Below are 26,651 nucleotides of genomic sequence, written 5' to 3'. Positions count from 1 at the left end.
GTGTGACTCAGTGGACTCCTTCTTGCTCCACAGCTCCTCGTTACAGACTAGTGTCTGTGTTTACAGCTAAAGCATGACTTCCAGCTCTCTGAGCCACAGACCTACAAGTGATTCCATCCAAGCAGAGGTATCGACTGAAGTGGTGGCAGGGGTTAATCTGGAACATACTTGTGACTATGTCGGGCTGTGTTATCCTGCTGTCCCGACATCCTGCCTGATTTATGGGCTTCATCTTGCTGCTGTGCACAGTGTCATCTCACACTTAAAGTATTAGTGGGAACTGACGTCGACTGAGGTGTCATGCCTCCCTGTCTATTATCTAATTTTCAAATCCTTTGGTTTTATGCTTTAATCTGCAGGAAGGAAATTATACTAACTACAACTATCTTCTCTAGATGCTGGTAGGTTGAGCAATGATAATCCACTTTACATTGTGCAGAGTAAAAGGAACACAACTAAAGAAATCCAGAGAAAGACATGTGTTTTGATTTCTTTCCTCATGTATTTATTTATTGAATTACTTTGGGCCAATAAGAGGCCATTTAGGGTCTGTAGGTCAGACTCAAGATCATATATCAAAGCCATCACAGTATCCTTCCTTAATCAATGATATGCATACCATGTGAGACCTGCAATACATGTTTTTTTAAATGCCTTTAATGCAAAGATCTGCATAGTATTAAACAAGGGTTTCAGTTAACAATATTATTACCTTACGCACAATAGCTTGAATGTGCAGATGCCAAATATATTCAAATGTTGCTGTTGAATTAAATCCAATTATTATTTAGGTTGATGCGATCTCAATCAAATGAGTATTATTATTATTATTATTATTATTATTATTATTATTATTATTATGCTTATTATTACTGCTGTTATTATTATTTATTATTATTATTATTATTATTATTATCATTATTATTATTATTATTATTATTATTATTATTTATTGTTATTAATAATACTATTATATTATATATGGCAGATTTTGAGTTTTTTTTTGGGGTGGGCACTAGAATGAAGTAAGGTAAATCAGCTCCACTCAACAGTACTATACTAGCAATGGGACAGTATTGGCTGACATTCTGGTGCATTGTTCATCACAGGTCAGGCAAAAGCGTAAAGGAAGATGCTGGGTCAAGCCATTGACTACTCCTGGGAAACTATAGGTCATCAGCATCCCTTACACTGTAGAAGTTGATACCTGTAGATTTCCTCTTCTTTTTCACTTAATTTAAATTTCCTACTAATGTGTGATAATAGTTGTAAAAAAAATGTCCTTATCAAAAAGATACACAGAACACTGTTGTGGGCTTGTTAGACTGCTCATAAGTATGAAGAGTGATTAATTGAATTCTTATTTATTCCTTTATTTTTCTTTGTTTTATACCATTTTACAGGACAAGTTACATGAGAAAATATATATTATACTTGTCCTGATGTCAGCACTATTTCTGACCAATTTCTAACAGTGTTTGTAAGTGGCTCACAGTTAAAGTTTCACAATAACAGTTTTACTTGCCACTGGATCATCACGGTGTGCTATGTGAGGGCAACAAATCTGCACAGGTTCATCGGCAAGTGCGAGAGAAGCCTTTAAAGGCAATATCCTCACATGACCCTATTTTGCAAATTCGTGTCAGTCCTGTCCCATTGCTTCTATCTATATTTGTATAACCACACAGAATACAATGGAGAGAATTTGGCAGGAGAGAGAATGCGCAGAGACATGAATGTTAGCGTGAGCTTTTGTTGGATTACTTCAATGGGAACAAGTGAGAACAACACATCACGATACCCCTGCTCCTTATTCTCCGGCACTCTCTGTGTGGACGGCAAACGGGACGCTGAACTCTGAGTGACCTGCCTGTGCATGTCATTCCTCAAAGGCAGTTACATTGGGGCTTGTTTCCCTTTAACGAGGCAGGGACATCACACAGATTCAAATAAGCCAGCCACAAATGGAAAGCACTGAGCTCTTATGATGCTGGTCCTAACACTCGTCACTCAAATTCTCTATACCTCCACACACACCAACACCTCGCTCCAAGATAACCCCTCCCTGAGCGTGGTCAAAATGTGCCTTTCACACGGGCGGCTGGCCAAAGTAAATAAACCAGCCACATGCCAGCTAACGAGGGCATGAACAGGGTCAAAGGGGGGCTCGCCGGGAGGTGCCAGGAGTGACAGAGGGAGGGACATGGTCACGCAAAGAAAACAAGCTCAGCAAGAGCCAGCCAGCCTTCTCACGCAGGGGCCCAGACATGTGTCTTGTCATGCAACAGCCACCCCATCAACCCAAATTAGGACTGACAGAGGTAATAAAGCGAGGGAGCCAAAGGAGAGGAGAAAATGAGGTGAAGAGCCAACCTCTCCTTTTAGTCACAGAGTGTAAAAGTGAGAGCAAAGTTATATTGTTTACCTTTTTCAAGAGTCTTACAAAACCACTCTGGTGACCTCAGTGCAACCCAGAGTGGTTGCATGGTAAAGTCCAAGCCGTCACATCTGTCCGTCTCACACACACACACACCATGTCCTCAGTTAACCTTCATGAAAAGCAGACTTCAGAATTGAAAGGATATGTCACGTACATTTCCTCAAAAACACACAAATGGAAAATATATATTTTTAAACAATTACCTGCCATATGCAGTTTCACAAATCTTCTACTGCTAGATGTTCTGTTGTTAAATCCAAGATCAAAAGGTGTGCAGTGGAGATTTGTTTGTTGGATTTGCAATACAAAAGGAGAAAGCAACTGGGCCTTTTTCCACCTGCTTCATATATATTTCACACTCAACAATCATCAGGGCACATTGAGAAAATACAAGAAGCCAAAGCTGACCAATGACAGGCTCAGTCACTACTGGTCCCCATCCTTGCAAATTCTGTCCCCTCAACAAGTAGCTATATCTTAAAGGCCGAGTACATCAGTGATGGCTGCAAAGTAAAACTTCATAGATTACGTGCCAACCCCCCTATAGGGATAGTTATGTCAACCAGCCCCTCCACACACTCCATGTGATGAAAAACCGTACCTCCAGGCCTGGCAAAAGTAGTTAGCCTGGTAACGCAAAACTTGTCCTTGTAGAAGTGTTTCGCATCGGCCTGCAGATTTTTGTGGGAAATGAGCAAGGAGACATAGTTCCTCAACTGAATTTAGATTATTTTTTATTGAGATTTTAGGGTCATTAAGTCATCTCAGTTGCACGTCTTTAGACTGAGGTAGGAGACTCAAGCCCATGAAGAGGCAAACTCACACACAGAGGGATCATGCAAACTCCACATGGAAAGGATTCAAAGGAAAGACCTCATGCTTTTGGGGTTATTTGGAAACCCGTAAGCAATTTCAGGAATAATAGTTGCAATGCCATTCAAAAGAGATCATGTTAGTGAAAAGGTTACTCTATAGTGTACATTTTTCCTGATCGTAGCTAGATATACCCACTACCCCCAGGAGTCTTTAGTTCAGAAACAAATATAAACATCAGTGAAGCAGGAGATCACTGACGAAGCCAGCTTCCTTCCACTGAGAGGCTCTGATGGGTTGAGGATGAATATGTCAGCTAGCATAGGTGGTCTGTGCCAGATGTGAGGTATAGGGTGCCTCTTGGCCTCTGAATGAGCATATGGTATACATTGTGCGTGAGGGACTACTCAGAGACTGTTCTTTCTTAAGCTATTTGAGTTGTGAGGCAACCCCCGCTTTTCCCTACTAAAACTGTGGGATTTCAAAATGTATCACCTTCAGTTGAGGGTGCAACAAGGAGGAAGAGGGCAGCAAAGCATAGTGGGGGACAGGGTAAGGAGGTCAAACTTTAAGGGTGTTTGTGTCTGGGTCTGGCTCCAAAGTCCTGCCTCAAAGGAAGTCATTGAGAATGTTATCTGTAGGTCTACAAAACCGTTGTTGTCCGTTTCTGTACTGCATTAGATTAACATGACCCCTGTATTTGGCCATCTAATTATTTCTTACAAAATGCAGGCTTCAATCTTCACATCTGTCTTAAAAGCAGATCTTCCCAGAAGCTCCAATAATAATGTCAATGAGTTACCAGTGCATCGAATGGGGAGGAAAAAGGTGTTTCATCCCATGGGAAACACAGGGCCAACATCGGTCTTTGTTGAAGTCCGGGAGATTCTGGGAAATTGTTTCAGAGCAATGAAAGAGCGCTACTTGATTTAAGTCTGCAGGACGTGTATAAATAAAACTATAACGGGAAAACTGCTGGTTAAACTCTATTTTTTTTGTTGCTTTTGTACAGATACTTCCACTTCTTCTGCTCAAAAAAAGATAAAACCAGATCAAAATATTAGCATATATTCATCTGAAGCTATATACATGATGTTTAGTCTGTCACTTCTCGCTGGCGTTAAATCCGGACTACCATATCACACTACATAATCAACAGAAGAAACGTTTTGCCCATATCAGTTTAGAAATTCTCTCCTCGAACAATGGCTATTAGTCTGCTAACAGCTATGTGTTTACATTCCCCCGTAAATGACTGTAACACCAAAAGAGCAGGCCATATATAGGCAAAAATCCAGCAGTGTAGCATTTGGACATTTCCAATACCTAAACAGAGAACATGTAAATGTATATATTTTTTTTTTCTCCAGCATGAAATTCCTGAGACCCTCAGGCTGACAATACATAAAAGAGAAGGTACCATGATGTAAGAGTTTTAAATATGCTGGCAGACGTTGTTGTTACATAAACAGCATGTGTCTATGGAGATGACTGCTTGAAAGCATCCTTATGTCTGCTTGCACAGCACACATACATATGCATGAGTACATTCCTGTTCTTCTTGTTGCAGCCAAAGAGCTGAACAGGTCAATGGCTCCGGGATATTCCCACATGGGCCGGGGCCACAGTGTGCACCGCAGTCTGACAGAGAAGGTGAGAAGGGACTCCAGTGCAGCTGAGAATTAAGAACATGTCAAAGTTGTATAAATCCTGGAAACTGGGTGGTGATTTCTATGAAATAATGCTATGGGATACATGTTACACAATGTGCATTTAGCGAGTAAAAGGAGTTCTTGGCGTTGTCCTCCAAGACTTAATTCTTAGATGTCAGTCCTCATTTATTTAAAAGACCCAGACCTAATGACATAAAGCAGATATGTGTAGAGTCATCTAATTCATCCAGTTTGTAGCTATGATGTCAACTTAAAAAATAGTGTTCTAATTCAAACGTGAGAGCAGTATAGCTGTATTGCTCAAGAGTAGGAACTAAGCAACCACAACACCAGCGAAAAAATGTCTAGAAATTGTTACTTGTGAATCAAGATAATGGTTTGTATTCTTAATCATCATCGAAGCAAAACAACGAGAGGCATAAGGGTAGAACTGTTCCAAATATCAGTATTGGAAAAGTCTTGGTTACAGACTGAAATGTTGGACAGGTATCGCTTGTACTTGAGTTTATGCACTGTTCCGATTACACGCTACCATCTCTTTTATCAGCTTATTTACACTACCTGATACGTACATCCTGCCCAATCATTTCTACAGATGCACAGCTTCTAAATCATGGTGAGCTCCAGAAAAAACACTTGCACGATTCATTTTGCTCTTTTGAATGGATTTATATATTATCAAACTACTGAATGAAAAACGTTTGTATGGCACTCATTCTCTCTATGCATCTGTCAGATTCTGGGTTTAACCTGAACCATGCCATACAACAAACTTAGCAACCATATCATATCAATGCAGGATTTGGAGTAAACAGCTCCAGGATCAGTTAATGATATTGATGCAAGTTTAGGTATTATACGATATTTGGAATGAAAAAATTGTCGGGGATCTCTAAATATTTTATCCAATAAATAATTGTTGAGCCACATTGCTGTTCTCTGGCTGTCTGCAGCAAAAAAAATGTTCTGACCCTGCGTCATCCAAAGCCAAATAGGACATCGCTCACTTGTGTAGAGCATCAGAAGCTGTTGGAAGTTGTGTCATCTGCAAGGATCACATTGCTATTTCACATCGGCTTGCTATAAGAGCTTTAATCACTCTCTCTGCTTTCATGGACTTCCTTATAAACACTTCAGTGACTTGTTGGAGAGATCGCTGCTCCTCAAGCAGCAGCAGGGAGAGGATTGAATGTCTGCAGCTCATACAAAGAATCAATCTCCTCAGTAAGCGTGAACTGGACTCAACTAATAAAGTTGAAGTGAGTTGACAACCATTAAACGTTTTTGAGACATTTTCCTTCACTGAATCTATAGCAATCACAAATGAGGGAGCGTTGATAATTAGAAGCAGGTGAGCCACGCAACACACTTTAAGACAATTGAAATGGCTATCAAGCAAAAGCAGCTTCAACCGTATCAGGAAGGTGCCCAGTATTTCTTATAGTCACAAAGCAGAAAAGTGACAAGAGTTGCCAAAACTACAAAGCAGTTGGCAGCCGTCATGACTTACGGCAATTTAAGTTAATTCCCTGGTCTTACTAAAGACTCTGCTCCACTGTAATTGCTTCAAAATTTACAATCCCAGATACGCAGGGCTGTGGTGTGAAAATTGGGCGTGTGGTAGAGTGTAATCTAAGGCCCCCCCCCCCCCCCCACACACACACACACACACACACACACACACACACACACACACACACACACACACACACACACACACACACACACACACACACACACACACACACACACACACACACACACACACACACACACACACACACACACACACACACACACACTTAGATCACCCTCTCTTTAGATCTTTTTGTTCTTAGTTCAGATATAATATTCAAATATAACTTTCACAGATTTCAAGCACCCATACATACTGTACTTTAATGTAAGATTTCAGAGGTAGGATTTATCACAAAGCAGAATTGACAGCCCTTAAATTGAAAGGATATGTGTGCACTAGTGAGACTAAAGAAGGGCCCTGGACAGTGGAACAACTCTGCCCTTTGAGGTATCTCAGGTCCCTCTGCTGAAGCCATACCATCGGCTCATCTGCAGAGTTGGAGCAGTGAAGGGGGGTCACCCGACCGCTCGCTGACCCCGCTTCATTTTCAGGATACTTAAATGCACCGACCTGCTCAAGCGGAACATATGGAGGTGCAAAAGAGAGGGAATCACGGAACATTATCCGCCCAATTACACAATGAGAAGAGCAACCCGCTGGTAGTATCTATACTGCACGTAATGTTTAGTGTGCCTGTGGCTGAGTCTCCATCAGACCAGCTCCACCTTGCAGGAATCCCAGCCTGGGACACTCAATCTCAAAAAAAGACAGGCACAAAACAGGTCATAAATATGGGAGTATGGAGGCGAAACAGTTACATCCTGTGTCATACCTAAAGAAAAAAAAGTAAATGTCCTATCACAGTAAACTGAGTCAATTCTCTCCATATGATGTTATTCCTGTGCTTTAAAGAGACAAAAAGCTTTCACAGTTAACCATTCCCAAGTTCAATGGAGAATGAAAAGCACATTCAAAGTTCTGTATTGTATTGCAACAGTAAACACACCAACTCTGCATGACATCATCTCTTCTTTCCTAGTGCTCATTCTCACTCAACAGGGCTCAGGAGCACAGTGCTTTCAGAAGTCATGACACAAACTCTACCCTAAATAACCCGAAAAGAGAATATTGAGAAAGACTTACACGCACAAAAATGGCAGAAATTCGAAAAAAGTTTCATTTCTGTGCATTTCTTTATGGATACAACTTTTTGTGAGGAATTACAAAAAGTATTTTCATTTATCCATATGATATTTTCACATGTTTTTAGATAGAAACTGAATAAATGGTAGTTAAATAACATGATTGAAAAGACGTGACAGTTTAGACAACCCTTCATGATTACTAGTGACAGCCAAAAGAAGTCAGTGTAGGGCAAGGCAGTAGCCGTGTCTCTGGAAAATCACTTTGAGAACTTAGTCCCTGAGAGACTGTAAAAGATCTGGAACAATAAACCCAGTAGCTTCCAAATATGTAAGTTTGGCCTTGCAAACCACCAAAGTGTGATCTGATAGAGTGCTGTTCACTAACTCACTGCGCAGTAAGCCTTGGGTTACAGTCTTTCTGTTGCTTTTCTTTTAAATTGTCTTCCCGAGTAGAAATATTTTGTAAATGTAGTCGGAAGTCGAGGAAATATTTTACTCAATGCTGTATTTCATGAATGATGGGTGACAGATGTATTAATCTGACCTTTAAAAAAGAGCCACATCACAAAAACATTCATTCTTACTATTTAGGTAAATAAATATGAAATTAGCTACGAATAATAACATTTGATGTTGAATAATAATTGATGATGTCTCTTGACTCTCTTTATACGCCTAGGAAACACTACAAATATCTGTCATATCTTGGTAGTATGGTCAGATCTGCCTTTCAAAAACTAAAGATTTTTTCCAAAACCAGAATATAAAAACATTTGGAACAAAAACAAATAAAAAATAGTTGTTTGGACGGAAGGTGGGAATGTGTAACATACTGTGTACTGATTCCTCTGCCTGTCTTTGATATGTTCACAGAGTAGGGGTCATCTGGAAGCCATTTCGACTTGTGCTTTCTCCCTCGTCTCATTTTAATCTCTCAGTGCAGCCACACACCTCCTCCCCCCCCCCCCGCTCCCCACACCCCCGCCGCCCCCGCTCCCTGGGGAAGCCGGAGTTCAGTGACCAAGCTCCACGCACGCCAGCCCGGCATGGCACGCAAGCTCATCCCCGCTCTGCTCCCCTAGCACGCAAAAACTCTACGGGATTAGAAACAAATATCCCTATACTGTACATAATACATGGCTCCTGTCCTGGGTGCCACATTAAGTGAAGATCTATCACGCAGCCTGCACACAGTCCGGTCACAGGGGGAGTGTGGGAAAAGAAAAAAAAGGGCTATTATCTTCATAAGTTACTACATAAATAACATAAGTTTGTTCTCTGTTGGCTGCGGAGGGACCTTTTGTTATGATGTCACTGCTTTTTATCACTTACTTTATTGCTGGTTTAATATCCCTATAGATTTGTTATTTTATATTTGTGCAGAGGTTTTAATGAAAAATGTTAAGCTGATCAGGGTAAGTGCATGTAAGGACAACTTTAATTCCTGCAGATCTTAAAAAAACGACTTTGTGCAACTTTAAAGGAACATGTCGTATCAAAAGTACTCAATGTCTGGAACACTTGATGATAGAAGTTTGAAAAATGTGTAGTGTGGGTGGTCGCTGGATGGCATCACACCCCTAACCTTGAATGTGTTGATGCTTTATTCAACTACAGGACCAAGGGCAGCATATGTAGGATAATATTGCAAAATCATACTTTTGGTCATGTCTTCACGGTTTAACCGAAGACCTTAAATCATTCCAGGAAAACATTCCCCAAAAGGTATTGCTCTCCTCTTTTAAGTGGGCTGTTTGATATTGCATACTGCGACACGTCTTTTGGCACAGCAGGTCTAATGCAATGAAGCTGTCAGAGATTCCCTGGAATAGTTTTATATCAGGTTGTCTGGCCCTAGTACACAAAGAAATAACTGAATTCTCAATAATTGTTTGCGGTTTGTTGTGCTGCGTGAGATGAAATGTATATGTAACACAATATGAGCTATAGTGTTCACATTTGTTTATTTTGTTTAACAATATAAAAAAATGGATTCAAACCACGTTTCAGTTCAAGCATGGATTCAGACATTATACACATTTATGGTATTAAATCTGAGTGAAAACATTTGAACTTTTAACCATTTTGTTGCTGGCTAAAATGTTCTGTGTTCTACTTTTGGATTATCATATCAACCTTTGTAAAACCGGAATATTCCATAGCAATGGTTTTGTGCTAAAGCTGCATTAATTATAGTTTTTCCCCACCCAGACTGATATTTATATGTCATACCTGAAGCTACTTATACTTGGTTTGTATCAGGCTACTTCTCAAATAAGAAGGAGTAAACAGTTCCGCTAAAAATATCTCTGTTATTGTTGTTGTAGCTCTTACATAGAAAAAAGTTGGCCGAGTATGGGTAAAGGGATTTCTGAATTATATGCATCTCTGTCATTGACACATGCTCAGTGCATATTGATCACTCTTTCGAAACACCCGGGATCCCTTTATAATCTACGTATGTTAAATATGTTTACCTTTGCAAGTCCTTATAATCAATTTTTCACAAGGGGTTGAGGGTGTTTTGTGTGTTAATTCTTGGTTTGCTGCACTGGAGACTTTGTTGAGATGTTCAGGCATACACTGGTAAGTTTATAAGCACATGGGATAAGGACATCTAAGGCCTGAGAGCAGGAATCATCAGTGTGGGGATTACAATATATATTTAGTGTGTGTATATGTCAAAACACTTCAACCAGCAGTCCATTTGGTATCACCCAACTGGATTGAATTGCGCCTTTGCACATCTTTTCTCAGGCACACAACAACAATCATGTCAGTCGGTGACAACTTTTCTAAGTATCTCTTGTTCCTCGTATTGTGGTCTGGCGAGCAAAAACACTTCTCATTTCAAACATCACCATCCCTAACTAGCAATGTCCGGTGGTTCCTCTTGGCTGCCTGGGATGGCTCTTGCCCAAGGGATGTTTTTATTGGTCTGTTTACTGGTTTGTCGGGTTGTTTTTGGCTGCAGATTTTTTTGTCTGGGCTCACCTTTGTTCACTAAAAAAAAAAAAAAGTCTTCACTTAAATTCTTGCATTTTCCCTTCTCTTCCCTTTCCCAAGTCCCACCAGCTCCCCAACTGCCTGTTGGACCCCTGGCTTTCCTCTGCTTGCCCCCCCCCCCCCCCCTCACACTCCAAATCTCCCCCTTTTCCCTCTTCCTTCCTCCCTGTTGGTGCTGTGCGTGACAGTAGCTCACTGAGAAGTGGAAATGAGACTAGTAAACAATGATTAGCTCCAGAGCCGGGGCAGCCTGGTCTACCATTGGCCATGTCTGCACGCAGCAGGCGCCCACCCGCCAGCACATGACATGCAGCGGCCTATAGACCCCATCCCCGCCTCCGCCACAAACCCACTTCAACAGCCCCCCCCCAGCCAGAGTCAACGCAGGGTCAGGGCCAACCTTTCACAGCCAGGTTACAAGGGGTAATCACAGGCAAACACAGCAGCCACACGCAAAACGCACACACACGACACACCCCCCTCCCACCCCTCCAACTGGGGCCTCCACCCCTCCCGCACACATACACACAAACTTCAGCCCCCCACTCCTCCCACAGCCACAAACCTGGCTCTAATTAGCGTGATGGGGATGCGAGTGGCCACATGTGTATGAGAAGCAGACTCAGGCGAGGAGGCGGAGGTAGTGGTGGTGTCGGTGGAGGTGGAGGGGACAGGGGGATTCCCCCTATAGGAAGAGAGGAGAGAAGAAACAGTCATCCCCAGTGCAGGCGGTGTATTCGAAGACATTGCTATGTCTCTGGTTAACCGAGAAATCATTCTGCAGGCTTTGGTGCGCAGCCACACCGCATTTCTCAAGACAAACAGCTTTCAGGCTGAGCCATGATCCAGCAAAACTCTCGACATCTGTACAAGGCAGTTTAAGGACCATTATTGTGAAATAATGACAAAAAATGTAGTTGTACACTTTAGTTACTGTTGTTGTTGTCTTTCTGTTTACTTTGGGGGGATTTGAGCACGCTGTGCCTGCAAAATCTGTTGTTTTTGTCAGTTTATTAAAACGGTTCAGCAGTAGAGTTTGTGAGAGTTTGGTCGGAAGGTGAAAGTGTTATTTAATATAGAATAGGATTGCAAAACAAAAACTTTCACAAAACAAGTTAAACTTCATGGTGAATTATAAATATAGACCATGCATTGTTAATGTTCTATTTGCTAAATGAGATTTGCGTGATGCATATAAATGAAACATTCTCCTTTTCTTTATCATTTGTATTTATAATGGCTCAAAAACGAACCCATCACTCAGTGTCAATTCTTGTTGTAAAACACATTTTTAGAAGTCAATTATATATAATTTCTTCCCTCCCCATTTCTCTCCTCCTAACCTGCTTATAATGACTAATGACTATTGCTTGTGTGGAAGTGAAGTTTCTGTCCCTCTTACTTGCTTCGGAAACGTTTTAGTACCTTCAATTAAGGTCATTACCTCCTTGCAAAAATAAACTTCACAGTCCAGGAAACAAGAAACAAGAAACAAATTTTGCCTTCCACACGGAGAAAAGAAATGTATAGCTTTGGAAAGTTGCATCACTTTGAAAAAAAAGATTCTATCTTTTTATCTAGGTGACTTTTTATCTGTGTATTTTTCTAAAATGATTTTGCAACCATGAAAATAAATGACAAAATATGTATTACCTGAAGCAAGAAAAGTGAAATATGACCAGGATTTAGAAAACTGCAGTTCATGTGATGTACAAGGAGGGCTAGTAGTTTGTTGTGGGATACTTTGAAGTGAAATTATTCTGCACTGTCAAGACGTTAGGGTGAAAAAAACAGTCTGATTAAAATAAAGAAAAAACAAATCTATAATTGTAATATTTCCATGTGGATCACTGGGCTCATATTGATAAACTGCTATTATAGGCTTTCCGCAGTTGGTTTTCTTTTACTGAAATTGGGAACCTTTAAAACGTAATCAGTTTCATTTTAATTAAACAAATACATATTGTTTAGCGATGAAGCTTTGAAAAAAAGATATTTCGACCAGCGAGACACGATTGACTGAAGTCTTTCAACTTGGGCTGCGTGCTGCGCAACTTTCTCTCAACTTCATATTCGATACTCACTACATTTTTATAACAAACTAACTCTGAACCTGCGGCACTTATGGACAAAGAATCAGAGGGAAATATACTTAAGTTAAAAAAAAAAACAGGCTTTTGAATTCGCCGAATCAATCGCTATAAAGACTAAACACATTCAGGCGAATCATTTAAGACACGCTGCTGCATATAAATTACATCTATTAAAATCCCACTGGGCTGCTAACGCATGCAAAGTGAATTTTAAGCAGATCAAAATACAAGCTAATTTACTGATTAAGTAAACGATGTCACGTAACAGAATAATTAGACAGCGTTTTTACAAATTCAATTACAGTTTAAACTCTGTCAAGAGTTGGACAAACCGTGTGCAAACAGTTTTTTAAGCTAATAAAATTCGCCCGCTGAGTCCTCTGCAGCCAGAAAATAAATCATATTGGAAAGATACACTTTAAAACATGCAAACTCTGCCAGTCCTCCAATTAGTAAAACAAAATTGGCTCCACAAGGTTTCCTACTGAATCGGTCACCAGTATGTGACTTTTTTTTTTTCTCTGCAGTGGATGGCGTTCTTTCAGACTGCACGCTCACGCTGTCCCTCGTCGCTGTCAAGCGCGCGCCTCCGATAGCGAGCGACAACAGGGAGATAATACAGTGGGGTCTGCAGGGCTACCACAATGGGAGGAGTATGAAAGTTACCCTGAGCCCTGCCCACCTACAGCAAAACATATAAGACGCTGGAGTGGAGCAAAAAGCAGACACTTAAGTCTTAAATCTTGATGAAGAGACTGAAGAACTTCATCTAACTCACTTTTTTTTAATCAGTTATCTGAGGTTTGATCACTATGACCTCACTGGTATTTGATTGACATATCATAGGTATGTGTTTCATTTGATATGGATATATAGATATTTTTTCTTCCAAACCTCGAATAAATTGTATTTTCCTTTTTTTTAAATTTAGGAACAAGTGTATAAAGAAATTGCCACAATGGCAGTTGACTCAGAGTTTGGTGTGAAAGGCAGCAGCATCATCAGGGAATGGAGTGGACAGGTCCAGCCTGCTCTCGTCGCCTCCTTAGTTTTCCTCTTCTGCCTGGAAGCCTGTCTGTGGGTCAGGAACTTCAGGCTCAAGAAAAGACTGCCTGGACCCTTCGCCTGGCCGGTGGTGGGCAATGCCATGCAGCTGGGCCAGATGCCTCACATCACCTTCGCAAAGCTCGCCAAAAAATACGGCAACGTGTACCAGATACGGCTGGGATGCAGCGACATTGTGGTTTTGAACGGAGACAGGGCGATACGTGAGGCTCTCGTACTGCACAGCACAGAGTTTGCAGGCAGACCAAACTTTGTCTCTTTCCAGATGGTCTCTGGAGGCAGGAGCATGACTTTTACTAACTACAGCAAACAGTGGAAAGCACACAGGAAAATAGCCCAGTCCAGCCTCAGAGCCTTTTCCTCTGCAAACTGTCAGACCAAAAAAGCCTTTGAGCAAAATATTTCAGCAGAGGCCATGGAATTGGTGCAGGCATTTTTACGCTACAGCACTGATGGACGGTATTTTGACCCTGCTCATGAATTTACAATAGCTGCTACTAATGTCATGTGTGCTCTCTGCTTCGGGAGGCGATACGGACACGAAGACCTGGAGTTCAGAAACATGATAAAAAAGTTGGACAAGTTTGGGGAGACGGTGGGGGCAGGTAGTTTGGTTGATGTCATGCCCTGGCTTCAGTCCTTTCCTAACCCAGTCCGCAGTGTCTATGAAAACTTCAAAAGCCTCAATGAAGAGTTTTTCTCCTTCGTGAAAGACAAAGTGGGGCAGCACAGGGAGTCCTTCAACCCTGAGGTGACCCGGGACATGAGTGACGCCATCATCAACGTGATCGAACACGGAGGGGCGAGCGGGTTGACCAAAGAGTTTGTTGAATCGACCGTCACAGATCTTATTGGAGCAGGCCAGGACACTATTTCAACTATCATGCAGTGGATCCTCCTGCTCCTGGTCAAATACCCAGATATGCAAGTCAAACTGCAGGAGCTCATAGACAAAGTAGTAGGCCAAGACAGACTGCCATCAATTGAGGACCGAAGCAGCCTGGCGTACCTGGACGCCTTCATCTACGAGATCATGCGCTTCACCAGCTTTGTCCCTGTCACCATCCCACACTCCACAACCTCAGACGTCACCATTGAAGGTCTCCACATCCCCAAAGACACGGTGGTCTTCATCAATCAGTGGTCCGTCAACCACGACCCCCTGAAGTGGAAAGACCCTCACATTTTTAACCCTGGGCGCTTCCTTGATGAAAACGGGGCCCTAGATAAGGACATAACAAACAGTGTGATGATTTTTTCAACGGGTAAAAGACGCTGCATCGGCGACCAGATCGCAAAGGTGGAAGTGTTTTTATTCACAGCCATCCTGCTGCACCAGTGCAGCTTTGAGAGCGACCCTTCTGTGCCCCTTTCTCTTGACTGCTCCTTTGGGCTCACGCTGAAGCCCCTCCAATTCTGTGTCAGCGCCAAGCTCAGGGGAAAGCTGCTCGGCTTAGTTTCCCCAGCATAAACAGCATGTCCCAATACTGCGACTGAAGGCCAGCAAACACCTTTTTTCACCAATGACATTAAACAGTGAGTAACCTGCACTAAATCCTACTGTTGTGTAATTTTCATATTTAATGATATTTACTGGGTGTCCTAAACCGGTCTGTATTGAATTATTGTTGGTGCAGAGCTGAAAATATGGTGTCAGAGATGTTATATTACCTACAGGTAGAATTCAAGCTTATGGACTGTTCAGTGCAAATGAATCAAAATACTGCTTCACTAAATACTCCATACTTGATCAGATTTTGTTCATTATTATGAGTTGTGTGCTTGTTTAAGTCTACTATTGTGCATGTACATGTATGGTGTGGGTGCAGGAAATTACTACATTCCCCTTAATGTCAATCTAAACTAATATAAATGTATATGAAATGCTTGTGAATGTTGTTTAATCACTTGATCACATTTTGTTCTCATTTGTAATATGTAAAAATATATCAACCTATGCCACGTAAAGCAGCTGCAAAATATTTTTTTATAATTTCAGGTATGACAATAAATGTAATGACGTTTAATGTTTTTCACTATCTACTGTACTCAAAGCATATGAACACATTAAACAAAGAATGCTGGTCCAAGCGGAGGAAAAAGGCTGGCCCATTTGTGAAGAAGGAAGTCTTCCATCAAGGGACATCCACCTTATTCTTCAGAAAGAAGAAGAAACATTGCCATGAACGCTTCACAACCTTAATGCACCAAGATTCAGCTTTACTGTATAAGCACTGCAGTTCCCCTGTGCCAACCACAGAAGTATCACCTGTACATGAAATAACCCAAAATGTCGAGCAAATCTCTTTCACTCATGAGGCATTCTCAAAAACATGCTTGTTTACATAAGTCACTTTCTTTAAACTACATGGATGTCACTGCACTCTCTTTAGGCCTCTGTATTCAGGAATTGATGGTAAAATTCCCAAGGGATGTGTTTCTTTTCCCTGAATGATAAGTATTCCTCATAGAGGATGTGTTGTTATCAATGTGTGGGCTTTATATGATGGAAATATGGAACAATAAGCTATATATGAAATGAATAAAGTTAATTGTCAATGCTGAATGTGTCCTGTTTAATTGTCTCTATAACCTAAAGATTAAGAATAAACGAACATCTCATGCCTCATGTCCGACTATAAATACATTCTCAGTCTGAAAGCATTACTTAGCCAGCGCAGGCACTGATATGTGCCAATACTGAAATATAAGGCACCACCACTGTTTAGATGTCTGTCATTACTCATTGTTACAAAAATAGAAACCTTTGGAATACACCACTTGTGGCTGAGCATCACTAGAACAAAGCGGATGTTTAAAAAAAAAAGTGATTTCTTTTGTTGCATAAGCACTGACTTAAGTAAGCAGATTTATAGCTCAACCCTTTTTTTTAAATCTCTCTACACATATTTGCAGCAAAAACAATAACAGCTACATTATCTCAATTACCCTTTGTTTAAAGGGCCAACAATAACGTTATGCATATATTTTTATAAAGCATAATAAATTGTGATGTTTGGATCCATTAAGAGTTTGGATCGCTCAGCATTAATGGTGATAACCCAGAGCATTTTTCCCTGTATGGTTATAATTAACAGCTTGGCTGCAAATAACATAAACCAAATCATGTTTAAAATGGCCGTGGAAAGTCCATAGGAAACAGCACAATCATCTAAACCCAGTGGCAAAAACATTCAACTCCAGCTTATTGTCGTTTACTTACACGACAAGCCATCCATTCAGTCACAAAGTGCATCCTTTTTTAGCATTAACAGCTTTAAAACATATATTTGTTATAAATTCCTATCAGGGCACACAGGGCCATAAACATTTGTTTATCTTGAGTGTCATGGTAATCTCATTTTTTCTTTGGCAATAAATGTGCGCTTTTTGGCAACAGGACCTTTTAAGTAGCTGCTCTCGTTTCCCTCATCCTACAAGGGATGCTGCTGTTATGGGGCCTTTGTGGGAAATAGGACTAAGGTCTGCAGGCCGTTGTCAAAAATGGGAGGGGAGAGATAATAAAAAACCTGAGTCGCTGACCCCTCCCACCATAGAGATACATATAAGCGAAGTGTTAAGACTTGAACTTGATCGAGCCTTTCTCACTAGCTTCTGTGACGGAGGTTGAGGCAGCATGTTAGTTCTGCTTAGTCTTTTCTTAATATACATTTAAAGGATCTTTTTAGTGCATGTAAGCATGCAACAAGAGGAAGCCCTTGCAATGGACTGCCACTTTTAGTATAAATTTCCTTTTTTATTGGACACAGTTGATGATAGTCTACCTACAGGATAACACAATGGCTCAAATGGACTCAGAGTTTGGTGTGAAAGGCAGCAGCATCATCAGGGAATGGAGTGGACAGGTCCAGCCTGCTCTCGTCGCCTCCTTAGTTTTCCTCTTCTGCCTGGAAGCCTGTCTGTGGGTCAGGAACTTCAGGCTCAAGAAAAGACTGCCTGGACCCTTCGCCTGGCCGGTGGTGGGCAATGCCATGCAGCTGGGCCAGATGCCTCACATCACCTTCGCAAAGCTCGCCAAAAAATACGGCAACGTGTACCAGATACGGCTGGGATGCAGCGACATTGTGGTTTTGAACGGAGACAGGGCGATACGTGAGGCTCTCGTACTGCACAGCACAGAGTTTGCAGGCAGACCAAACTTTGTCTCTTTTCAGGCTGTTTCAGGGGGGAAAAGTATGACTTTCACCAATTACAGCAAACAGTGGAAGATCCACAGGAAAATTGCTCAATCAACGATCAGAGCATTCTCCTCTGCCAACAGCCAGACCAAAAAGGCCTTTGAGCAGCAAATTGTGGCTGAAGCCACAGAGCTAGTTGAGATTTTCCTTAAAGTCAGTGCTCAGGGCCAGTATTTCAACCCCGGTCATGAGCTGACAGTTGCTGCAGCCAATGTGATTTGTGCCTTGTGCTTTGGAAAACGTTATGGACATGATGACGTTGAGTTCAGATCCTTGTTACAGAGGGTAGATAAGTTTGGAGAGACAGTAGGAGCTGGCAGCTTGGTAGATGTGATGCCATGGCTTCGGTCTTTCCCTAATCCAGTCCGCAGCATGTTTAATAACTTCACAGACTTGAATCATGAGTTTTTTGGGTTTATCCAGAACAAGGTCGATGAGCACAGAGAGACATTTGATCCAGAGGTAACGAGGGATATGAGTGATGCCATCATTGGCATGATTGATAAAGCTGACAGTGACAATGGCCTCACCAAAGGTCACACAGAGGCGACGGTGTCAGATCTGATAGGCGCAGGTTTAGATACCGTCTCTACCGCTCTTCACTGGATTCTCCTTCTGCTGGCTAAACACCCAGACATGCAAACTAAACTTCACGAGCTTATTGACAAAGTGGTTGGGCGGGACAGGTTGCCATCTGTCGAGGACAGAAGCAGTCTGACCTACCTGGACGCCTTCATCTACGAAACCATGCGCTTCACCAGCTTCGTCCCTATCACCATCCCCCACTGCACAACCTCAGACGTTACCATCGAAGGTCTTCACATCCCCAAAGACACAGTGGTCTTCATCAATCAGTGGTCCATTAATCACGACCCCCTGAAGTGGAAGGACCCACATATCTTTGACCCCTTGCGTTTTGTAGATAAAAAGGGCTCCCTTGACAAGGATCTCACCAACAATGTTATGATCTTCTCAGCAGGGAAGAGAAGATGTATCGGGAACCAGATTGCCAAAGTTGAGATATTTTTGTTCTTTGCAATCCTACTCCACCAATGCAGATTTGAAAAATGTGATAATGATGAGCTGCCTTTAAACTGCTCCTATGGTTTAACACTAAAACCTTTAGACTATAAGATCACTGCCAAAGTCAGGGGACACTAAAATGTGTGAACTGGTTGTCCAGTTAAAGACCAACCATGCATAAGGTACGTGTTCCAAAAAATATATATATATGTGCCTTGTATCACAGGACTTTTATGCTATAAGTGTTGATTAATCAAAAACAAGGAAATGATGAGCTTCCTTACTTCTGCTTCTGCTGCTAAAATTGCAAAATGTGTTCTCACTATCTGGACTTCAAATGCAAATTCTATTCCTCAAGTCTTGACTAAAAAATCTAAATATATCTGCTTCATCATGTAAGAAAAACATACAATGTAATTAAAGCTTTTGATGTATTTGCCCAAAACCACAATTCATAATAAACCATAAGTATGTATTGTTAAGTATATGAGGCCATTTAGTGGAGTCACCCCAAGTTGCAATATAAACCAGTATTGATGAATAAGTTTGACTTTAAGCATTTTGTTTTTCTCACTGATGGCAAAAAAATCATGTGCCAGCTGTGTGGTCTCTACTGAGCAGTAATTCACCCAGACACTCATTAATCTTTCTGTGCATTGAACCTTATACAGCGTGTGCAAGTCAAAATCATGCATTATAATGTCGTATTCTGTTAAAAACTCGTGTCTAAAAGTCACTTACTTATATACAGTCCAACTTCCTTTACTACACATAAAAATTCACTGTGCAATTTGATTTATCTGGCGTTGTCTGAATATTAAGCTGTAAAGAATAAGAATATGATGTTGTAAATATATATATAACCCATTGTGATCCCATGTACTCTACAATGTACAATAAATATTTTGTATTGAAGTGAATCTTAAGGGTGTATAAGTTAAAATATTGAAAATCGCAGAGGCCAGAGAGGTCAAAGCGATAATAATAGATCTGATGTGTTGTTGTGAAAGATTAATATGGGTAACAGGCCCTGCATGCTCTTGTTCTCCACCCCTTACAAGCACGCTGTGACTCAGTACATAAGTACAAGCAACAGTATGCAGCCACAAGGTTCACTCGTCAATATTTAACTAAGAGCACGCTGTACTTTGACTGCTGTTTCATTTCATTCTCTCTGAACGAGCACATTCAGTTTGAGCTAGGTCAGCGTGATCTCCCATGTATCAATGTACTACGCAGTTTCGTTTAACTGAAGTAATACAATGTATGAAATTATAAAGATTGGAGATATAAACATTACAATTGGTAAATTAACTATTTTAGTTCAATCATCAATTAAATGGGGGGGGGTATTCTTCTGCAGAACCAGTATTTTTACTCTTCAAACTTGCCGATATTACTTTTGTGCTTACTACCATTTTCATGAAAGTGTTTTTACCTGTGATACTTTTGCTTTAGAAAGATCTAGGTACTTTTTCCACAATTGCTAGTCGTCCCTCACAAACACATCATAACATACCAAAGCATCAGATAATTTTTCAGGGCTTTCAAATGCTGCTTGCTTACAGGAATTCAACCTTACATGACTCACTTGGTGGGTTTTATTAGTGTCTGACATGGTGATTAAGCTTTCTCGTAATACCTTCATTATCATAGGATTGAATCAAACTGAGTCAAAAAGTCTTCCTCCTGACTTACGTTGCTTATTTGGGGAAAACCAAAGCCGAGCAATTTTCAACATTTATCCGTGCTGTAAGTATGCTACATAAATATTAGTTTAGGTGTGGGTTAGCAGCTTATAATTTACCCCCTGTTGCTTTTATCTCCCCTTCCTTAGGGACCTAGGGAGCATGTCCTCAATGGTCCAATGCTCCAGAGTCTGTCACTGTGGCTGAACTCTGTAGAGGCTTGTTTTCACTGAGGTTAATACAGAGCAGGCTGAAGACATTCTGTGTTACAACGGACTCCCCCTTCCCCTCTTTCTTTGCTCTGACAACACAAGGAGCCTGGGGGGAGGAATGGGCCGCCTATCCTCCCCCGTTTCCATCACTGCTTCCCAAAACATCGTTGAAATGTGTCCAGCTGAAAGACTCCCTTTCACCCCGAGTCACCCGCAGCCCTCGACCTGCCGAGTTTCACTCCTCAAAGGAAAACAGAAAAGTTTTCAGGCTCAGGTTATTCACATTCTGCACGTACACAGAGCCACAGCGTGACCTCCCACAAGGTTCTCTCCGCTACCCCCAGAAAGAGCACAGCACTCTATCCAAAACCCTACTCTACTCTGCTAAAGGTTTGACATGCAAACAGCAGTTATTTTTTGGTTAGTGACACACAGTGAAATTGAATACAATTCTACACAAAAATCTCTCATGTGCCCACTGCCCTCCTTTGCTGCAACACGGCAGAACACTTTGTTTGAGGTGGAAAGACTGGCCTAATGCTCGTATTAGGCCAGTCTTTCCTTTAAAACCGCCCTCAACACCAACACACCGACCACAGCTACATTCAAAAATGTTGCAGACAAATAGTGTGACCGTAATTCTGCGTGTTCTTCGTTCTGACCAAGGATTAAACATCAAAGCAAATCATTATTCATATTGCCAGTAAACAGTTTGCTTTGAATAACAAGAAACAACATACTTCATGAGAAAAAAGAAGCTCATTATGAATCAACTTTTTTCCAGACACATTGGACGGACATAAGTGACAAACCCACAAGTCCACACATAATCCCTCCTCTGTCTTTTTACAGTAGCATGTTCATACCACAGCTTTACATATTTTGCCTTAATTTGTTGAAAAACTATTTTTGCAGTAATATGAACCTAAATTTGCCTGACAATACAATATAATCCTAATCCCTCCCTGAATGAAGGCTCCATGCTGTCACCAGAGAACATTGCAATGTACAAACAAGTCAATTGTGTCTGAAGCAGAATGGAAATAGTCGTAATATGCCTTCCGATTCAGTGTAATATATTCCACAGTGTATGAGGGATGTTCCATTTGTTAGCTCAAAACATGTTTCCCCTCTGTTGAACCCCCCTGTGGCATTATGTCATAGACTTAAACACTGAGCAGGAGTTATATTTATGTTCCTGTTGACATTACAATCCAGTCGTGCCACCTTTAAGTCCGGTATCCTGTTTTAGACTTTTAACACATCAATGGCATCCAACAATTAGTGTCCTTTCAATTCTTGATTTGGAATAAAACGTCACACAATGATCATTGGGACATGTGAAGTGACCCTTAAAATAAACAATTACTCAAGTCATTTTTGTAGGGCGTGCCGGTTAGTGATTTTTGTGTTGTCTGTGCCGGGATTATGTTTTGGAGCGGTGGCAAGGAAAGGACATTTGATATAAAATAACACAACATGCTGTTCCATTTGCTAAATTTCTTTCCATATAACAAAGAATTATTTTCAGGAAGTTCAGGAGGAAGTCATCCGTGATGTTACGTATGAGAACACATGTGGACATGAGCATGTGGTTTTTGTCCATGAATGAGAGTTTTCATCACGGTCTGAAATAGTCACTTACATTAGTTGTGTTTAAGTGGTCATTTTTGGTTGGTATGGAAACCGAGCAACCCAGTCTCCAATGATTTATGTTAAAATAGCAATAGCCAATGCATGAAGTGCTTTGATGTTAATAGAGTGGAGTGAGAAAAGAAGGGTGTGGAGGCTGTGGTGGTAGAGAAGTCTGCCATCTTCCATCACTAAGACATGCTGATATGGAATCTGAGGGTCATGACAAGATTTACAATTTTTCCTGTGTGCACTAAGGAGAGTTGATGTGCGCCATTCACATATTTCAGCGTCTAAACAGCTGTACTTCCTTACTTTCTATCAAAAACAACATGATTTGGATGGAAACACAAAAACTCCCACTATAGTTGCCAAACCTTGAAAGCAAATTAGCATACTACAGTATGTCTTTTACAAATTGCCGGCTTCAGATCTTGTCTATATATCTCACAATAAATCAGTTCTGGTAGACTTTCAGAGAGAGTATTTGGTACTTCCCAGCAGCTCCAGCACCTTGAATAGGCCATCAATCTAGTGCAGTGTCAGAGATAGCAGAGCCTGCTCAGACGATAACGAACCACTGGCACCAATGTTGTGTAACCCAGACTGGAACGTCTTCGAGAGGCACATACACAAGTGTCTCGGAGGAGCAGACATATCTGATTTGTTTTGAAAAGGGAGGAAATAAATCAGATTATTACTCTGTGTATTTTTTCAAGTAACATGAGAACGTTGGAAACGCTCATCGGAGTGATATCCCATGCATGAGTGGGAGAGAGACTTGAAGATAACTTAAAGTGCTGACCTTTACAAGAGTTGTACAACACTAATGTTGTAAAAAGAAGTTAAACTTTAGAAACAGTCTTTAGAGGGCATTAATACAGTTATATTCACAAAAGTTTGGACCCTTGGCAGCTGATTCCGGGCTATAATGCTTGTTTCAAAGTCACCAACAAGTCAATCAATCCGTGCCAGGAGGCATTGCCATATTGAAATAAAAATAAAAATGGTATCCTGCAGCATTGCAACTACACGCAAATTTATGAAGTGTTCCTTATTTTTTGGTCCAGCAGTGGTTGGGAATCGTAGGGTCTCCGGTTCAAGTCCCCGAACAGACTTGAAAATATGGAAGGTGGACTGCTACTTGGAGAGGTCCCAGTTCACCTCCTAGGCCCTGCTGTGGTGTCCTTGAGCAAGGCATTGGACACCTCCAATCCCCCCCTCCCCATTGCTCCCCGGGCGCTGCACAATAGCTGCCCACTTAAATGCAGAGGACAAATTTCACTGTGTGTGCTCTGCTGTGTGCATGTATTTGACAAATAAAGAGGGTTTCATCCTCTGATTCTACATTTAATTAGAATTTAGGGACTAGGCCAAGCGAATGACTTACACCCTCGAAAATCACATAACTGGTAAAAAAAAAAAAGGTGTCCATATACTTTGGGCCACATAGTGTATACCAGAGAGTAAATGGTTAATGTGAGTCAATGCCAGTCCAAGCGCCTGTGGTTTTACACAGTGGCCTGGCACAGTGAACGGGGTAATCATCTGAATCCCAAATGAATATGTAATATTAAAAATTGCTGGTAAGAATAAAACAGCCATATATTACGGTTATTGACATCGAAGCTAATCGAGATGCGGTCTTTCATATCCGCTGTTTCAGAGAAATGACAGAAGAGCTGGCCAGGACTTGTAATCATATTTATTCATGACTGAATGAAGAGAGTAATTACCCTGCATCTGTCATAATCTGATTCTGTTTTATATTGTCTGTATCTGATGATGTATTGGGATAGGAAATAGCTTGTAACCATTTCCCTGACAAAAAAAGGTCACATGCTCCCCATGTCAATCAACCTTCCCATAATTCAGCTCTCCATTGCGACAGAAACCCCTTCCTTCCATCTCTCGCTTTCACGCCATCCCACTTCAAGACCTCTTTTTGGCAATGCTTAACGCCAGACCAAAACAATTTAGCAATAAGCTATTTGCATTCGTGGGGATCCATTTTCTGTTGTTTTTACATTCTCCTTTTGTAGTGGGCTCTGATTGCCTGTCAGAATTTCCCCACTCACATAGAGAAGAACGGTTTGCTGGAGCTGACCACTCTGCTGAAAATACTTTGCTCTGTTAAGACTTGGAACAGTCTAAGCTTGGAAACATGTTGGCTCGTTGACTGTGAAATGTTATATTTCAGTTCTTGTTAACCGAAATGAAAATTTCACATGGTCTACGTGCTGTGCCTATTTTGAGGAGTTTGACTAAAAGTGAGAAAAAAAGGGAAAAAATGTAAATGTCGATTCTACATTCTGAGATCTGTGGGAATTATCCCATAACATACATCTGATGAAAAATGCAGCAGCTGAACGTATCAGTCTGTACCTTGAGTTCAAATCTATTCACGTGGACTCATACGTACACAGACATGCTAAGACACTGTGTACCCTATACTTTATTTAAGTCTCATTAGATTCATGACAGCACACAATTACTTGCGGTACAAAAGCAGTTCACATGCACCAAGTCAACATTCCACCAACACTTAGTCTCTATCTGTGGGTCCAAAAATATTTAATCATATGAACTCCCTCACTTACTGGAAAAACTCCACTTAGTTAGTTCGGGGGTCAAAAAGAAAAAATCCTTAAATTCCTTAAGACTTTTTATGCTTTGGCCGATGCAAAAGAGAATCTTGAATTTAAAGATTTCATTGACTTTTTGTGTAAATGATGTCATACTTTGCCCTCAGATGTTTGTATTCTTCCCTTATTTGCAACAGATAGAGACAAAGTGTTGGTAAGCTGTTGACTTGGTGCATGTGAACCGATTTTGTACCGCAAGTACAGTAACAGTAGAACCATGATAGAAATGTCATCAACAAATCATGATAAAAATCTGCTCAAAGATTGGTCAACCCTGTCAGAGACTTTATGCGTCATAACAACGTAGCCAGGATGTCAACATCATCTCTGACCCAAACCATGTTCTCAACAGCAAATATGAACTGCTACCATCTAATCAGAGATACAGGTCCCGCGATTCAACAAAGTCAGACTGAAGCACTCCTTTGAGCACCAGGCAATCCATCAGTAAATACAGAGCTAAATCCCAGATGTAATGCACGCTAGAGGGTGTTTGAGCATGTTTCTCTCAGTGTTTGTGATGTTATGTCACATGTGTGTTTTTTCATGTATTGTGTTGATATTTGTCCATGTCGATGTTGCAAAGGGAGCTGCTGTGATGCAAGTCCAATTTTGGACTTGATCTGACCATTAAAGTATCATCGTATCAATACGCTGTTTGCTGTGCATTCTCAGGGCAACGACCAGCTCTCTTCACTTCAATCCGACATCACATGGACTTTGTACTAGGTAGCTGGCAGTGTAAAGTCATGTGTCTGGTCTAACTGATTTGGACATTTGCGTTCTCCCACACAGCTCTTATCTGATGTCTAAATAAGTTAAAGGTTGCAGCGCATGTGTGAAAGGGACTTAACCTGGCTCAGAGCTCCCTGAATGTGTTCATCATGTGAGTGCTGATGGTTCAAATATTAGAAAAAACATTTCTTCCTACAACACATAGCTGTAACTTGAGATGAAACATAACAAGTAACAAGCCTGTTACTTCGGGACACAAGCACAACTAATACACAGTTCCACAAGGATCCAACAATTCCTAGAAAACAGATGTCGACAGGATGTCAAATGTGTGGGTGACTGCAAGTTTCATCATACTTGCTATCAGCTGGTTTGCAGGACAATACTTCCGTGGGACCCTTTGTGGGACTGCAGGCTGTAAATAGGCATCTGAGATTATGCGGGGGGCCACTCGGGACAGAACGACAGGTCCTGGAAGCCGTCTTGAGCTTGAGCGGAGGTGCGGATCATAAAGAATAACAGAGAGGGGATGAAGAGTGCTTATTGAAATGCTGGGGCTAACACAAGGTTCCGGAGACACCGTTTACTCAGCTTGCCAGCATTAGAGGACTTGGCCAACGGTTCCTTTCCATGGCAGATCCCACGCAGGAAAAAACTGAGAGGACACAGAAGTTGATCGTGCTCAGAGTGTTTGTGCGGTGGC

General features: G+C 41.2%; 2 protein-coding genes across 2 annotated transcripts; both read left to right on the top strand.

The window, feature by feature from the left end:
• Nucleotides 1-13,484: 13,484 nt before the first annotated feature.
• On the top strand, nucleotides 13,485-16,380 carry LOC134881721 (cytochrome P450 1B1-like). Its single transcript, XM_063909246.1, has 2 exons — nucleotides 13,485-13,595; nucleotides 13,681-16,380. The coding sequence occupies exon 2, from the start codon at nucleotides 13,708-13,710 to the stop codon at nucleotides 15,283-15,285; it is 1,578 nt and encodes a 525-aa protein (XP_063765316.1). The 5' UTR covers nucleotides 13,485-13,595; nucleotides 13,681-13,707; the 3' UTR covers nucleotides 15,286-16,380.
• A 1,046-nt stretch (nucleotides 16,381-17,426) lies between these two features.
• On the top strand, nucleotides 17,427-19,951 carry LOC134881978 (cytochrome P450 1B1-like). Its single transcript, XM_063909602.1, has one exon. The coding sequence runs from the start codon at nucleotides 17,588-17,590 to the stop codon at nucleotides 19,172-19,174; it is 1,587 nt and encodes a 528-aa protein (XP_063765672.1). The 5' UTR covers nucleotides 17,427-17,587; the 3' UTR covers nucleotides 19,175-19,951.
• The last annotated feature ends 6,700 nt before the right edge of the window (nucleotides 19,952-26,651 follow it).

Source organism: Eleginops maclovinus, chromosome 19 (genome assembly GCF_036324505.1).
Source record: "Eleginops maclovinus isolate JMC-PN-2008 ecotype Puerto Natales chromosome 19, JC_Emac_rtc_rv5, whole genome shotgun sequence".
NCBI lineage: Eukaryota > Metazoa > Chordata > Actinopteri > Perciformes > Eleginopidae > Eleginops > Eleginops maclovinus.
This window is presented reverse-complemented; position numbering and strand designations above follow the sequence as displayed.

What these genes read in the sequence shown, in the direction of transcription:
- LOC134881721 (XM_063909246.1), top strand. Translation starts at nt 13,708, where the DNA reads ATGGCAGTTGACTCAGAGTTTGGTGTGAAAGGCAGCAGCATCATCAGG.
- LOC134881978 (XM_063909602.1), top strand. Translation starts at nt 17,588, where the DNA reads ATGATAGTCTACCTACAGGATAACACAATGGCTCAAATGGACTCAGAG.